Below are 17,537 nucleotides of genomic sequence, written 5' to 3'. Positions count from 1 at the left end.
GAGTACTCCCCAGAGACAGACGATCTGTGGTATGAAGCTACTTAACGACTACTTCGTCACTGTCCCCGCAAATAACCTAAAAAGGTCCAGGCCATGAGTTCAAAGGACTGGTACAACCAAACGCTCCCCAGACATCCCGTCTGCGTCATTCGGAGGTTTTCTAGCATACAACGAAAAGCTCCCCAAACATCCCATCTACGTCGTTCCGAGGTTCTAACAATACCAAAATAGCATTTCTCACTACTCCACCCCGGAGTAAAATCACCAATCGATGAAACCAGTATTAAAACCAGAGTCAAACACTTCAAATTGGCACCAAGACAGGTTTAAAACAGATATTATCCATTTCAAACAAATTCCAAACAGGATCACCAAACAATTTCTCAAACAAAACTCAGAAAACTACTAAATCAAAGTGAAAAAGCCTCCTTGACATCAGCCAAGCTCGAAAAGACGACTGAATTTCCATCCTGAAACCTGCACCAAAATCAGGGTTAAGTTTCTTCCATAAGGTTGTAGCCGACCACAACATAGTCCATAAGCTCTTGAATAGTCGAAACACGTCTCGATAGACAGTGTTCCTGTGGCGGTGATGGTAGTCCCAAGATATAGCAATCACATTGGACCTCCAAAGTTATCAGCTCGCGAAGAGACACCTGTTGAAAGATGTCCCAAGACTGCAAGTTGTAATCTGTTAGGGTTGTCTTGGCAAGCATTTCAGAATACCCCACTCTGCTAGAAATTGCACTCCGAAGGAAGATGACAGAAGGCATGTAACTTCGGGCAAAAATTTTCTTGAAAGCTTACCAAGTCCTTGGAGTGTGCGGCTTGGTAGCTATAGACATCCACCACTGCATGGCACTACTTCTGAGAAAAAAAAATAGTGGCCCAAAAAAAAATTTATCATTATCCTGCAAGTCATCTTGAATTCCTTATGGCTTATGCCCTGTAAGACAGAGCGATGAAGACGGGAGCGCGCCCAATGCGCAATGGAGTAAGGGTGGGAGTGGCAAATAAGTCAAGGGTCGGGACACAAAGATTCTTTGATAAAATTTCCATTAAGCTTTGGAAGCACCATCTTGCTCTGTCTGCTCTTTGATAGGACCGGTATGCTTTCAGAAAAGCACACGCCTAAAGCTCTGATACCACTGTCATGGGGACAGGCACCACGTGCCAATGGAAAAGAATAGACTGAACAACTTTAAGCACTTCAAATAACAACTCAACTGGAAGAGATGCATGACACGAGATGGGGAGTGGCCAAGTTCCACCTCGAGAGAGCACTGGCCCCAAACGTTGGCGCCCCTTTCGGTACTTCTTATATTGCTTGAACTCAGTACAATGCCAATACTCGTGCTCTGCACCTTCACCCAAGAGCGTGCCAGAGACTGAACCCTCTTAACATATTTAAAGGCCCTTGGCCTATGAAAGCAATTACATGAAAAGCTTCAAACTCAAAAGCATCTTGCCCAAAAGCTGTTAGCACAATATAAGGAATTCCGTACACTGCCACGTAAGCACCTATCATCGCAAAACGCGGAAATTCGTACAAGTGCCACATCAGCACAGCCAACAAAAAATGCGGGGTTCCATACAGCTCTACCACATCATCAGTCTTTACTCCTGCTTTATTTAATCTCTCTAGGTCACTTGGGTCCCATCGGACGGGGTCCCATATGCTGGTGGGAACTCTTCTTTAAAAATAGGCCACTCGGCAAGACTTTGTAAGTTGGTAAAACTTCTTCTGTTCCTTCTACTTCTTCTACTACTTCTTGTTAGGGTTAAGGCCCCTCGGCCGGGATCTGCAGTCGGCTCCGTTCTTCAATGGCTTGACACGTCAGCAGTGTGTGATACGTATTGAGAATATTCCAATGGTAACTCAATCTCTAGTAGTCCCGTGGCTATTTGGCGTATTGAAAACCTCATGTAGTGTTTGTGTGAATTGCACGTACAAATCTGAGTTAGGCTCGCATTAGAAGTCCTTGGGAGCAACGAAGACATGAAGATCCCCACTTAAAGGACGATCCAGATTTGAAGAAGAGCAACACGTAGTCCAAGAGGAGCGGCGAACCATTGTAACTGGCATGTACATAGTAGAGGGTGGTACTCAATCAACCACCTGTTAATTTCACAAAGAGGATTGTGAAGAAGAGAGAACACAGATGCGTCCGAAAACTAGAATGTCACAGCGCACAAGAAGACCATCACCTTGTAGGCCCCAAAGACTGGCGCCCCTTCCGATATTTCTTTACTCAATTGGTAACAGACAATCCGAACACTCAGGCCAAACTCCCACCAAGCTGTTCAATCCTGTCAAGGGCAGAAATTACAGGTTTTTGACCCAATTTTGGTAACATAAAGGTGCGAAAATATCTGTAGTTCAAAAATACAAGTCTAGGACGCATTCCCTTGCATTTTATAAGCTTTCCAGTGAGCTGCAAGTAGATTTCAACGTGCTGTGATTTCCTGTTTTGGTCACTCACACGTGCCCAAACTCCTATAAACTTGGAAATAAACGCAGCAATTTGTAATTCTCTGTTTTGGATTGTTTTGAGCAGTGCAAACACGTCTCTAAGTGTCTCAGGAGCTCCCGCACGCGATGGGACACTTCCCCTTTGATTTAGACGAGTTTTCATGTGAGAAAACTCTCCTGTTTTGCAATCTATCACGATGGAACTGTGCATACCTGTGGAGGATTATCAATTAGCTAATCCGGTTCCTGTTCAGAAGGCTCTTGCCTTGGCAAACGCGCATAAAACCCACAAGACTGTACAGTCATCTGAGGAGCCCAACTAGTGGGGCATTACCATGTGTAAGGGGGAGACAGATGCATGAGAGCGGAATCATCGCACTCTATGAGACAAGGGAGAAGGCAAGCTTTCCATTAAAGCTTTGCACCTAAAAATCCACTCACAAAGTGACAGATTCAGCCCTCTCTCTCTCTCTCTTGGGCTCCCCTAAGTTGGACCTGAGCTTCTAGAGGGTGACTTGTCAAGCAAGTAGCTCTATTCTTCCAAAGGCTCTGCATTTAAGGGTTCACCCACCCCTTGGGAATCAAATACAGCTACACAGGTTGGATTTGTTGAGGAACGTAGTATCCTTGACAACATCTTCTTTTGCACCCCAATCCCTGTTTCCGTCTAACTTTTGCCTTTACATGATCGTATACAATGTTTCTTGGTCTCTGTACTCCCTTGGAATGTGAAAGTTTTTGTTTTCTAGTTTTTCTCTCCTCTGGCCTTGTTTCATTGGGTCTAGACCCTATGGAAAATAGTTAATTAAATTATTGTTTAGCCTTTTCAATTTTGGTCTTACTATTGTAATGCTCCTCCGTAGAGCTTCCTCTTCGCAAAGTGTCCAAGTTATTTTTTCAGAGGCGATTGCGCTAGCTCATATGAGGAATGAGCACTTCGCTGGTGCTACTTCTTGACTCTAAAAGAGCTTACAATCCTATAGGTTGGACCTTTTTAAAGGGACTATGTTAAGGATGGCTTTTCCTAAGTCTTCCATCCTAGATGAGTTGGCATGGGCAGCAATTTGCATTGTCTAGAGCTCTCTGACAGGGCTGTCCCCTTTTGTACCGTTTCTATTCGTGTTTTTGGCCGAGGCACTATGTAGCTATCTCACAGCTCACGAAATAACCCAAGGGGCGGGCACATGCCTATGCCTATCAAGACGACGAGCTCTTCGATGCTAGGTTTGCATATGACACAAGATTGCATTTGCAGGGACCAAAGGCTGCAAGGGGCCCGAGATTCAAGAGGCCTAACTTTGGGTGCGCTAATTGAATGGAGCAAGTTGGATTGTAACTCACCACCCCTTGAATTGTCCACACAAGATGGTTTTTGACGCCCCCCCCCCCCCCCCCCCCCCCCCCCCCCCCCCGCGGCCTCTTGGATGCTTGAGTGACGTTTGGGGTTTCAGGTACATCTTGACTTGACCTTGAGCAGCAAATTGCACTTCTCCTTTAGAGAATTCAGAGCAAGCTTGTTCACATGAGCTCAGCTTGACTTTTTGGTCGGAAGGATAGTGGTGCCAACCAAGTGCTTTTGGCAACAATGTGGTACATCACCACCCAATTTAGTCATTTTATGCGCAGGTCCCTGATGAGCCTTGGAAGGAGCTTCTGTTGTCCAAGATACAAGCTAGAGTTCCCGTGAGTAGCCCCTAGCTTCTTGAGACACATTGGATTTTAACAAAGATGCACATAATTGCTTGAAAGGAGGTTGGGAGGACTGGCTTTTCACTGCGCATTTTGAGAGCTTTTCAGAGCAGCTCAGATCAGGCTGAGGTGGCACCAGGCCTTCATCCACCTTTGGCAGCCATGACCCCTCTTCACGGTGGAGAACCATGGAGCGTCATCTTAACCTGCATTACAGGCCACCTATTTGGTTTTTCCCCTCTCCCGTTTTGTGATGTAGAAATTCCATCTGATGTTTCTATCATGCGAGAGTCCACTCTTTGTAGATATGCTCTCATGCAGGGGTTGATGCAGCCCATTGAAGGTTTTTTAGCTAATAGAAGGATCTATGTTGTGCTCCTAAAACGATTCCTTTTTTGAGTCTTCGTCTTTTCCCTGTTTGAAGAAACCATCAAGCTAACAAGTATTCCAGTTTAATTTCGAACTGGATTATAGAGCTGATCACTGACTCGTCATGAATATATACGATACTGCAATTTTAGCTATATAATCAAAAAATATGGTAAGCCCGCTGAATAACCTTAGCAAGAAGTAACAGATCTTGCTCACCCTAAACAAGGAATGGCACTGCAAGAGAATGTTTCAGTGTCCTTTCATTGCATTCTTGAAGCACGAAACAATAAGTTTCATGCAGATTGAACACTTGTTGATGCCAGATGAGCTTCGAAAAGTAAGCTCTTGCTCGCATGATACTCTCTCTGCAATTCATTCACATAATCATATGTTTGCTGTTACTTCAAGGCACACCAGCATGCAACCAACCTTTGCTGCTGACAGGTTTGAGCACAGAAGAGCAGGAAGAAACACACTCGCTTTCCACAATTTACTGTTTTGAAAAGAAAAACTTAATAGAGCACTATGAATTTGACTAGATGTACAGTGCCCACCCTGATCAAACCAGGACAAAAACACTTATTTTCTACCCTCTACAATTCAAATATCAGAAGGAATCTATGCATGTTGATATGCCTTCACAAGGTCAGAAAAGTCTGAACTTACGGACTTGAGAGGGGCTAGAACACTCGCACCAAACACACGAGTGCACCCACAAACACAAGAAGAAAATGAAGCACGACTAATGTACTATTTATCTTGTTTGTTTAAAGAAATCACCTAAACAACAGCCACTGAAAACTACTAGAAAAAGGAGATGAAGAAGCTTGCTTGAACGGGACTTTGTTCAAAAAGTCAACTTTAAAGCCATTCACATCAAGGATAAAACAGTGCAAAGGCTTGATTCCTAAACTTTAAAATAAACAGACACCAGATAAAAGAGCAAATTCTTCATCCCTAAGATACGCTACAGACTGAAACGGGATTCTACTATGCACACATGGAATGAAGCAACCTAAAGAACTTCACATATGAAGCAGAAGCGGCAGATATAAGTCAGCGCTTACCTGCAGCAAGGCATTGCTATCTCCACCTTGATCAAGTCTCAATATAGAATTGTAGAGTTCCAATCTTCGCTCCTAACATCAGAAAAATGCTTTTTAGTGCTGTATTAGCATAAAGTTTACATAATAGCGAGTGGAAATAGGGAGAACCTGGACATCACGAAAAGCTGCCTCGTCAGCTAACAGACGAGATTGAGAGTCCCCTGCCTGCTTAAATTTCTCATTGTATCGCTTTGTAAAAGTCTCCACCTAAAATTACAGAAAGGTGAGCAATGAAAAAAAAAAACACTTTTTAACAAAAGTCACCCAAAGGAGCCAAAAAGTTGTAGCGAAAGAGGACGACGACCTTAAGCAATGCATCATTAGTCATCATTATAAACCCACAAACAGAAAATATGTAGATAATATGTAGCGGAATGCCCATACAGAGCAACCAATCTTTCTTGAATATTATGTTATAGATTAATTCTTGAGAGTTCTTGGCGCTAAAGGCCACTAAAATGCATAGGTGTAACGGACTTAGGCACCCCAAGTCAAGAATCTGGCACGACACACGAGAGAGAATCACTGTAAAACACTTCACACTTAATTCACACTCCAATTTGTTTGCAGAAGATTCTTCCCCCCCCCCCCCGGCGCTCGCTCAGCACCCCCTCTCTCGCGCCATCGCTCTCCCCCCCCTCCCCCCCAGCACGCGCTGCCCAGCTGCCTGCCCGCTGCCTGTACTCGGACCAGCGCGCAGCCCCAGCCAGCCCGCCCGAATCAGCCTCAGCCTCAGCCCCAGTCGCCCTAGCCTCGCACCCCCAATTCCTCCGCCTCGCTACCCCTACCCCCTCCCCCCGGGTCTTGCTCAGCTGAAGTCGTCAAAATTTTCGGTGTCTTCGGCGTGCTAGTCCAATTGAGGGCCACATCTCGACATCGCCATTTCGCCCTTCTTCACGGCAGCAAACACAAATGGAGGCTCATGCTCAGCCCCAGAGGGACTCCTCAAAAGTCCCCTCGCCCGACCCTACAAAGCCCACCATCCAACTTGCTCTTTCACCGACAGAGCAAGCGAGCCTCGCAGCAGAGGTGGAGCGCCTCCAGGCGACCTCCGTCATCTATAAGATTCTCGGCACCAGACCTAGCAGAGGAGAGCTGCGTGACCTTCTTCAGGCCTGTCTTCTTGCAGAGGTGGGCAAGATCTTGGACGTTCAGTTCCTCGGACGAGGCTACTATCAGATTGAGTTTGAGACCTCCGAGATGGCGGCCAAGGTCATCGCCATGAGCCCTTTGACCATCCGAGCAGCTCGAGCCCACTTTCGACAGTGGAGACATGGTTTTGACCCTGCTTCAGATGTTTTGGTAGAGGAGGCAGACCTTCCCATCTCCGTCTGCTTTCCTGGTTTGCGGAGGGAGTACCTACCACTTTTGTCCAGGATAGGCTCAGTGATTGGGACTGTCTTGGAGACACCTCGCACGGCAACCTCGGTAGCTGCCAAGGCGGCCAGCATTCCCTCAGTTCGCGTTCTGGTTAGGGACACCCACACTCTCCCGAAGGTCATCCTTCTTCCTCGGGTGAGTGGGGGTTGGTTTAGACAGAGCGTGGAGTATTCGGGCCTCCTGAATCAGTGCTTCATTTGTCGACAAACGGGCCATCTTGCGAAGGCCTATCCACAGAGGAGGCCCCAACCTACACCTCAGGCCCAGCCCCAGCCTTCAAGGGCTGGCCAGCTGCAGCAGGCAGAGACACACAGAACACAGGCAGAGCCACCCTCCAAGCCTGGGTTCCAACGGAGGAGGATTGGCAGCAAGTTCGTGGTCGACGATTGCAAGGGCCACAACGACAGCCTGGCACTCAAAGTTGTCCTCAGGCGCCTGCCAGCAATAGTGGGTTCCCACGGGGAACCAATTCGGTCCTCTTCAGCAGGACGAGGTCCCTGCCCCAGCCTCCAACTCAGCTTCACCCTCGACAGCCCATCCTCCCCCCCCCCCCCCCCCCCCCCCCCCCCCAAGCCTCCCCCCCACCTCCTACTCCCTCCGCCTGTCCTCCTTGCCCCCCTACCCTTGCCGATCCCCCTCGCCCCTCTTCGCCTCCCCCTGCTCCCTCGCCCCCCCCCGCTCCAGTCCCACAGTCGACCCAGGGGGCAGGGCCATCCTCGACTGCTAGGAGATCTCTTAGCAGCGCCTTTGCCACGAGTCGCTTGGCGAGGGAGGGACAGCCTTTCTTGCGCCCCCCTCTTCAGGTACAGACATCTCCCTTTGCAACAGTCCCTCGTGGTCTGACGAGCTTCGACATTAGGCGCCAATGGAACTTCTTTGCCTACGACTTTACGCGCTTTCTCGGCGACTCCTCACCAAACCTTGAGGCAGCCTGCTTCAGGGTTCATGTTCTGTTTCTTGCAGCTAGGGGAATAGAGGCCTTGGACTCAGTGGTTAGCTTCTTGTTTCCCCTTTGCGGCAGGGACCAGACTGAGTGGACTCTCGACTCAGTTTTGGAGTGTCTTCAGACACAGGCCCTAGAGTTCTCTCATCACATGGGGGACCTAGGAGTTACAGACATGCTTCAGACTCTTTGGCCATTGGCCAAGTTTACTGTGACACCTCCAGATGCAGCAGGATGTAGACACATTGTGGTTCACTTCTTTGCTGATACACAGTGCCCGCCATGCTATGTACACATTCATGAGGATTCCTAGACAGAGGAGGTAGCTTTACGCACGGCTCGGTCTACTTGGGCTTGGGCCAGGCACTCTTTGTAGTCACGCCTATCTAGAGGACGCTCGGATGCGGATTACTCCCCATCCAAGCCAGCCTCGAAGATGGCACGTTTAGCTGCTACGGCAGCATCTGTTCTCTCTCACTCCCCATGAGGATCGTCTCATGGAACGTGCAGGGATTAGGTGGGCCCCAGTTTCAGCGTTAGAGGGGCCGTCTGCGTCAGGAGCTTCAGCGCTGCCTTGTGGGAGGAGAGATTGATCTCCTTATGCTACAAGAGCATCACCTGTGTGAGAGCCGCATTAGAGGATGTGGTCAGCTCTTGCGTGGACGATATGATACTTTTTGGTCAGCTGCTTTTGGACCTGGAGGCATCCAGGGTGGGGTATGCATGACTATTGCGGATTCCTTGCAGCAGGCCATTGTGGGCAGAGGGATTATTGTGCCACGCAGGGCTCAGTGGATCACTATGGTTCAAGGTTGCCTTGTGGGCTTCCTGAACATATATGCGCCCAATGTGGCGAATGCACGAGAAGAGTTTTGGTCACAGATTGTTGAGTCTCTGCCGCAGGCAGACCAGGAGTGCATAGGGGGTGACTTCAACATGTTGGAGGACCCCTCTGGTAGCCATGCTACTGTGCATGGAGTTGAGCTGGCAGCTTGGGAGAGGTTTTGTATGACTCTTAGGGTTTCGGATGTGTGGGAGCGCTCTAGCTTCGTAAGGCCCCCAGATAGCCTGGCATTCTCTCGCTCGGACCGCAGAGTGGGAGGAGTGAATCTATCGCGGATAGATCGCTTCTACACTAGTGACCATTTCTGTGACTTGGGTGGGACAGTTTGCATTCTGGCAGGGACTTGCTTCTCGAACCATGCACCAGTGATCCTCACAGTGGCAGATAGGCAGAGGAGGGGAAGCACGATGCTTCGCATCCCTGAGAGGGTCTTGCTGGACTCTACAGTCAGAGAGCGAGTGGAGGCTCTTTGGACAAAGAGCTTGGACATGCAAGATTCTCTTGCTGACAGAGTGGCCTCAGGACTAGCTCAGCTTAGTCGTTTCTTTCTCCAGGAGTCTTTGGCTCGCCTGGCTGCAGCGAGAGGAGAGCAGCAGCGTCTCAAACGGGGCGTTGCTTCCTTGCAGAGGATGCAGGAGCAGTATCCAGACAGTCCATGGTTGGAGGAGCAGTTACAACAAGCTCGCCAAGAGCTTGTTAGCACAGAGGAGCGGCACCATGAGTTTGCTTTCCATCGACAGGCATCTCAGTGGACGCAGGTGGGTGACAAGAGTGACTGGTGCTTTCTTCGAGGTAGTGGAACCTCGGCATACGCATGCCAAGGTCAGTCAGTTGAGGAGGCCCGATGGGTCAGTCGCTTCTGAGCCAGAGGACATGCGTGTAGTTGCTACTGACTTTTACCGTGAGTTACTGTCTGCAGAGCCTCAGTCAGAGCGTCAGGATGCATGCAGGGAGCAAGGGTGGGCACAGATGCCTTGCCTTGTGACTAAGGAGATGCGTCAGAGGCTTGAGCTGCCACTTCAGCTTGAGGAGTTGCACACGGCTCTTAGTGCACTCCCCAGTGGTAGCTGTCCACGTGAGGATGGCTCGACTCCTAGTTTTTTCTTGGAGTACTGGGACTTGCTTGGCCCAGATCTCTGTAGTGCTTTCCAGTACATCTTGAACACAGGAGAGATGCCTGACAGCATGAGTGAGGGTCCGATCTACCTCATTCCCAAGGAGGATGGCTCCTTGGATGAGATTCGACAGTGGCGCCCCATCACCATCCTCAACTCAGCCTACAAAATTATTGCCAAGGCTCTGAGTTTGAGGATCCAGCCACTTCTAGAGAGCCTTATAAATGGGACTCGGACAGGTTTTGTCAAGGAGCGCAGTATCCTTGACAACATCTTTACTTTTTGGGAGGCTTCTGTCCTAGCGCGGCTCCGTGGTGAGGATCTAGTGATTCTTCTTCTCGATTTTGAGAAGGCCTACGACAGTTGACTGGGACTTTCTAGAGGGCACTCTACGCAGGATGGGATTCTCAGATGCTTGGATCAGAGGAGTGTCAGCTTTGTACAGAACGGGTATACAGTCAAGTACTTTTGTTAGGAGGTAGAGGTGATCGTTTCATGCTCACACGTTCGGTCAGCCAAGGCTGCGCTCTTGCCCCCTTCCTCTTTCTGTTCTATGCTGAGGCGATGAGCAGGTTTTTGGTGTCGCAGCAGGTTGGTTTACGGGGCTTAGCACTCCCCATTCGGGGAGATGAGCTACTGGACGTTAAGTTTGCTGACGACTCAGCCTTGTACTTGGATGGCCAGGAGGTCAACCTTCACAGGTGTGAGCAAGTGATTGCAATAGGGCTGAAAACGCCAAGGCAAGGGATCTCCTGTCGATGACGATTTGCTGTTGAAAACGCTAGGGATCAGGACCTCCTGGCGTTAGTGCTTGGAAGTGAAAACGCTAGGGCTGCTTGGGAAAAACGCCAAGGGCTTGGGAGTCTTGTTGAGAGAGAGGGAACCTGTCGCCAAAGCCTGTTGTTCTCCTTGCTCATCTGCCAATTAGTGCTAACCTTGGTTTGCTTATATATTATCTTACCCAATTTGCCCTACTCAATTCTCAACAAAAGTCACTTAAAATAATAAGTGAAAAATGTCAAAAATAGGTAAAATAGGCTAAATGCACTGGAAAATTCCCCTGAAGGATTCTGATGGAGACTTGGGCACCCCAAGTCGAGAATCTGGCACGACACACGAGAGAGAATCACTTTAAAACACTTCACACTTAATTCACACTTCAATTGAGTCGACACGGCCTGGCGTAGTTCCGTGCCCAAAGAGATTGGCCCCAAAGACTGCCGCCCCTTTCAGTATTTCTTTTTGTATTAATGCTTGAGCAAAGTACATTTGCCCACGGTTCCTCTCTGCTCACGGGCTCGTCAGCACATATGAGCCAAAGAGAGACCCAGGGTCTTATTTAAAGGCCCTTGGCCATGGAACAGCAGTAACATGAGAAGCCTTCAACTCAAAAGCACCTGGCTCCCAAAAGCACTAGCGCAAAAGCTGCCAGTGCGTTCTGCGGAAATCCATACAGGTGCCACGTCAGCACATTAGCGTAATTTGCGGACTTCCACACGGTCTGCCACATCAGCACAGCCAGCACGATTTCCGGGTCTTCGAGACAACCAGCCCTCCAGCTTCTTTTAAATCTCTCGTGTCCCTAGGGCCCTGTTGGTAGGTACCCATAAGTTGGGACAACTTGATAGTTTTTGTCTTGTCTGTTGGGCGTGCCACGTCATAATTTTGTGACAATAGGCCTTGAAACCCGATGGTTGACACACTCGAATAAGAATACACTCACCCATGAAGTTATGTGCATTGCTACATGCTGCTTCTCCCCATCAAGATCAAAAATTTACGATAGGAGGAGAAAACCTAGAGGGAGGCACCAAAGGAAGAGGAGGATAGGAGGAGGGATTTACACTTTCACCATACACATGCCTAGCTGAAGGGATCATGAAGTTCTCCCGCCTAGGGGAAGTCTTCTTGATGGGAGTCGTCAATGGGCGAACACAGAGCAAGCAATGCAGAACATGTGACTATGAGGCTTGAGCAGTCTAAGATGTTACACCCTTCAACGAGGCAACAAAGGAGAGAACCTCCATGGACACCACAAACCCCATAGCATATGGTCGCATCTACTTCGACTAGGGTCATAGCACCGTCTTGATATCTATAATGAGATGGCCAATTCTGGAGGACCGGCATGTATACCACCGTCAATCTTAGAGGGAGGCAACATTATGGCCAGACACCACGACCCCCATAGCATATAATCATCTAGTTTGACTAGGATCAAGGCACCGTCTCCATATCCATAATAAGATGGCACAATGGCTGGAAGACCTGCATGTATATCCCCATTGCATGAGGGAGGCGGCAACGTGGACCATGTTCTTGTGTCCAGAGAGGCCGCAAATATTATCACTTCCATCAATATACCCCCACTACCCACGCAACCGGCTTGGCACTGTCAAGACCGTAAATCCACAGCAAACACACGAACAGAACTGAAAACTTATAATACTTGAGCTTAAAAACAAACCGTAGTCATGTCAAAGGTGCAGTAGAAAGGGGTGAATCAGGTGATGAACTTGTCTGCAACCGCGAGCAAACCTCCTCTCGGGACCGGACAGCCAACGGATCTTGGAGATCTCCTCGTACTCGAGCTCCTAGCGCAAACTGCCCACCGTACGGGCACCGGAACAATCTGCAAGCAGTGACACGCCAAAGAGGGCGTGTGCACAGCGAGGGAAGCGAGGGCTAGCTAGAGGAAGAGGGATCGCAAGGTAAAAATGTTGCACACACACACACAGATGGTGAGAGAAAACGCTAGAGGGTGTAGCCGCACGCAGCAAAAACGCTATCAAGAGGAAAGGCTAGAGCAAGAGTGTGCCCAAACGTTGGTACTGAACACTGATCACAACATGCCAAAAGTACAAGAGAGGGGGTTGCATATACATGCAAATTGCCAATTTGCCCTACCTACTGCAAAACCCCACGATCCTGATAAATGGCCCTAAAAATGCTAATAAATATATAAACTCACTAAAAGTGACCTGACACACATATTTAGTAGCAGAACTGCAGAACACTTGAGACTCTGACCCCGAGAAACCCTAGAAACGGAGGTCCTGCCTCATGTTAGCCTATCGGGTGAGCAAGGCCGTGGAGTGCATCGCCAAGAAAAGGTACGTCCACCTCAAGTATCGTCGGGCACAGCCACAAAACAACCCTCACTCCCTGATCTGCTCTTAAGAGATACTGTAGCCACCACCAGACAGGCATCTGAACTCTAACACCCCCTCTTAACTCCTGGACGGGAAACAAGTCCAAGGAAGCTAGCATGAGAGGATAATGTCGTAATAGAGATTTTGTGAAGATGTTAGCAAGGTTATCTCATGTCCGGATGTGCTCTAGTCGGATAGAGCCATCCTTAGTCTTCTCACGAACAAAATGGTATTGTATCTCTATATGCTTGGTCCGGGCACAGAAAATCGGATACCTCGCAATGGCTATACAACTCTAATTGTCAGAGTACATGATGGTCGTCTGCTATGGAAATCCCATCTCCAAAATTAGCCTCCGTACCCACACTGACTCACATGTAGCACCGCAAATAATCTTGTACCTTGCCTCTGTGGAAGATAAGGCAACTGGAGGCTATTTCTTGATGCTCCATTGTTGGGTTCAAGCCCTGTGGTCTAATCCCGTGGGAACATGCCCTTATGGCATGCAGGAAAACTTCATTTATTTTTAGAAGTTTACATGGCTAATCTCTTTTATATGTAAGGTTTCACACAAAAAATCAACAAGCATAGCGTGTTTTTCTTTTTATATTGTGTCGAATCTCTCTCGCTCGTTCTGCTGCCTTCTCTCTCGCCATGGCACCTCGCCATCATCCCCCATAGGCTAAGCCTAACATTGGTATCACAGCCGATGACGTGTAATCTGGAGTGCTAAAGCTAAGTATTCAATGATGAATCTAAAGATGGAGTTGTACTCTCTAACTGCCTGCCCGCAGTTGCCTACGTTTTGATATGCTAACCTCCAAGGGCGTTTTGAAACACACACTGCAAGCAAAGTCCTTATTTTGATTGCGTTTTAAAACGCCAGTTTGGGAATTGCTTGCCAATTATACTACGCTAGCGTTTTGGAACGTTGTCCGCCAATAGTAGTCATAGGGCAGAGGGGACCTAGGTGATTTCAAAGGCATTTCAAAAGGGTGCAAATTTCAAACCAATTAAGAGCAAGCTTCTCATAATATTGTGTGGTCTAAAAGTGCATCTCTTAAAGCTTGTGATAGTGTAGCAACGGTGGTGAATTCTCACAAGTAGTTGGTGATGGGATTTGACACGTGACACATCCAACCCTATGTGTCCGTGGACAAGCTACAGCATGATCAGGGTTCAGTCAGTTTGGTCAAGTCTAGATTTAGCAGTGATCTGGCACTTTTGTGAGTCTATTCGTAGACCGTGCATCCCCAGTCACTTAGTGTAGATGCATATCCTCTGGTTGCACACAGCATAATCGTCAGAATTCCCATCAGAATCCATTAGAATCAGTTAGGGGAATTTTCCAGTGCCTTTAGCCTATTTTTGGTATTTTTCACTTATTATTTTTAAGTGACTTTCCAACAAAAGTAGGTAGGGCAATTTTGCTAAGTTTGTATATAAGCAAACTAGAGCTAGCACTATTTGGCAGAAGAGGCAACAGGAGCACCGCTCAACATGCACCTTTTCAGCAGGACCCCAACAACTTCTAGCGTTTTTGCTCCACAACAACGTGGCTAGCGTTTTTGGACAAGACAACACAGATCAGCCAGCGTTTTGCATTTGCAGAGCCATGGCGACAAGATTACAGCAGATCAGCCTAGCATTGTTGCATCTGCAGAATCCCGGCAACAGAAACCTCATTTTCAGCCCTAGCGTTTTTGCATCTGCTAGCAACCTCAACGTTTTGCAGATCTATCGCGACAGAATCAGCCCTAGGATCAGCGTTTTCAGTTTTCAGCAGTCAGACATCGCAGATCAAGTCTCGAACCTCGCAGATCTCACCTTCCCGCAGCAGTTCCTCTCTGCACGGTCAGTTTCCGCGAAGTTTACAGTTTCAGCCCGGAAAACGCAGATTTCAGCATCTGCGTTTTCAGCGGGTCGTCGTCGCATCGTCGTCGTCGACATCGTCACCGACATAGAGTCATAATTCAGCAGATAGAACATTTGCAGATTTCAGCCCATAGCGTTTTTGGACAGCCGTACAAAGATTGCAGATTTCAGCCATTAGGTCGACTTTGTCATCACCATCGTCGTCACCAACATAGTCCCGTCCCAGATTGCATCAGTCCATTGCATCGTCATTGTACCACTTTGTGCAATCATAAGTAGACCACTCTCGCCGACAAGAGTGGGGCCTTCGGAGGAGGGTTTTACAACGTCTCTGGTGTCATATCTCTCTTCTCTCTCTTATCTCTCAGTCTCATTCACTTGCACGCACAGTGTCCATTCACTTTGTTTGTGATCATAGCATTCTCTCAAGATACCGTATCCTCAGTAAAAAACTTGCACACTTCGTGCACAGACATAAGATGAAATCCCAGATTCAGAGCATAAAGTACCTTGGAGGTATGCATACCCCCTCTGCCGTGGAGAATCAACTCCATAGATCCCTCGTTGTGAATAGAAGTTTCAAATCTCTCGCTAATAAAGATGGTACCACAGTGTCGTCGCATATTGAACAAAAGATCCTTCGAAGGTGTCATGTGTCGAGAGGCACCACTATCTAGAATCCAGTCATGATAATCTCAAACCGCAAGAGTCGACGCAAGCTCTAATGTCCCTAGAGAGTGGTAAAATCTCCAAATGAACAAAGGTTGGTGACAGCACCACTGCTACCGAAGAAGTCGAAGCATCTCCAACTCGCTTTGGGCACTTCCTCCAATAATGGCCCTTCTCACCACAACTGTTGCAATGCCTCTCTACCTACAAGGCTTCCCTTTCAGAATCACTTTTCTTGTCTTTGGTGTTGTTGCTTTTCTTCTTACCCTTCTACATCTTGTTGTTGTTGGAAGAACCGGTCAAGGCTTCGGAGCCTGACTTCTCCCTGTATTGAACCACTCCTTCTGGTCCAATACCATTGGAACAATCTCGTCCCAAGAAATACTATTCAACCGGCCACTTGTAATCAATGAAGAATAGAAGTTGGTATACCAAGGAGGCAATTGGGCCAAAAGCTGGATGGCCATGTCCTTTGAACTAGTAAGCTTCCACATATGAAGTATCTCTTGTTGAAGCTCCTACATCTTGTTGATGTGATGCCGCATGGAAGAGTTCTTCACATCTAGGGTCTTCAACTGCACCTCGAAGGTTATCCACTTCATTGGAGAAACTCGATCATAAAGTGAAGAAAGCAGATCTCAAATCAACTTCGCGTCTTTCATCAATCGGATGTGACTGATGTGACTGATGGTGTACTGATGAGGATAATGAAAGACCGAATTCGAGTATTAACAGGCTCACATAGCTTCGCTCCCGCGGGGTCCTTTGGCTTTTGAAAGTTTGGTTGCTTTCCAAATGACATAGTTCTCTCCATTCAATTGCCGATCTGAGGGAAAGGTAGGGAGGGTAGGTATCTTGATTGGTTGATCACCTACGCTGGAGTAGGACTGGAACCAATCTCCTCACTCCTCATTGACGGGTGGTTCACCACCACCGCCGATCGCATCCCCATGATAGAGAATCTAGGCACATGACGAGGCTAGGTTGAGGTAGAAGAGAGAAAATCTACAAATCTGTCCACTACAGCCGAAATCAATCCCAAATGAGTGAAAAACGCAGAAAAACTAGCAAACCGTCTTTTTGCCTCGCAAAAATTCAGCACCAAAAACTCGCACAAATCACCGATCCGATTCAAGAGCATGCCGTGGCTCTGATACCATGTCAAAGGTGCAATGGACAAGGGTGAATCGGGTGATAAACTTGTCTACAACTGCGAGCAAACCTCCTCTCGGGACCGGGCAGCCAACAGTTTCGGATCTATCACGATAGATCTCCTCGTACTCGAGCTCCTAGCACGAACCGCCCACCGTACGGGCGCGGGAACAATCTACCCGCAGTGATACAGCGAAGAGGGCATGTGCACGAGGGAGCACTAGCTAGAGGAAGAGGGATCGCAACGCGTACACACACACAGATGGTGACAGAAAACCCTAGAGAGAGGGTGTAGCCTGTGTGTGTGTGCCCAAACGCTCGTACCTGCACTGAGCACAACATGCCAAAAGTACAAGGGAGGGGGTTACATATACATGCAAATTGTCAATTTGCCCTACCGCCTGAGGGTAGGAAGTAGCAGAGGGCAATGTCGATGATCCTATCCCGTGATAGCTCAAAGCGAATACAAAGGTAACGGGCCTGTGGGTTGCGTGCAGCAATCTGTATCCTACTCTAGAGTCCCTATCTGAAGAGTATGGCCACCCCTCCTGATCCTCGTGTAGAGTGCTAGCAAGTATTCCCTAGATGTGAGGACTCCCACTGAAAGCCATGAATCCTAGGTAGACTCCGCTCTGGGCTCTCATGTGTCCCTGTCAAGAGAATGAGGTCCCATCCTCTCATCACCTCCTCAAGCCTCTCTGGATGTGTCCATAGATCCCCATTGCAGTTCCAAACCGCAATGTGGATCTCCTCATGTGTCTCATAGG

At 48.2% G+C, this 17,537-nt stretch overlaps 1 protein-coding gene across 2 annotated transcripts in view; it reads right to left on the bottom strand.

Moving 5' to 3' along the window:
* LOC147460565 (uncharacterized) overlaps nt 1-17,537 on the bottom strand; it is a 78,463-nt gene that overhangs the window by 28,449 nt on the left and 32,477 nt on the right. For both annotated transcript variants that reach the window (XM_086508026.1, XM_086508029.1), the window contains exons 7-8: nt 5,749-5,847; nt 5,602-5,673 (exon numbers count right to left, since the gene is read on the bottom strand). In XM_086508026.1, coding sequence (XP_086364152.1) covers nt 5,602-5,673; nt 5,749-5,847 — 171 coding nt within the window. The remainder of the gene's footprint in view (nt 1-5,601; nt 5,674-5,748; nt 5,848-17,537) is intronic.

Source organism: Adiantum capillus-veneris, chromosome 3 (assembly GCF_014529385.1).
Source record: "Adiantum capillus-veneris isolate H3 chromosome 3, ASM1452938v2, whole genome shotgun sequence".
NCBI classification, from domain to species: Eukaryota; Viridiplantae; Streptophyta; class Polypodiopsida; order Polypodiales; family Pteridaceae; genus Adiantum; species Adiantum capillus-veneris.
This window is presented reverse-complemented; position numbering and strand designations above follow the sequence as displayed.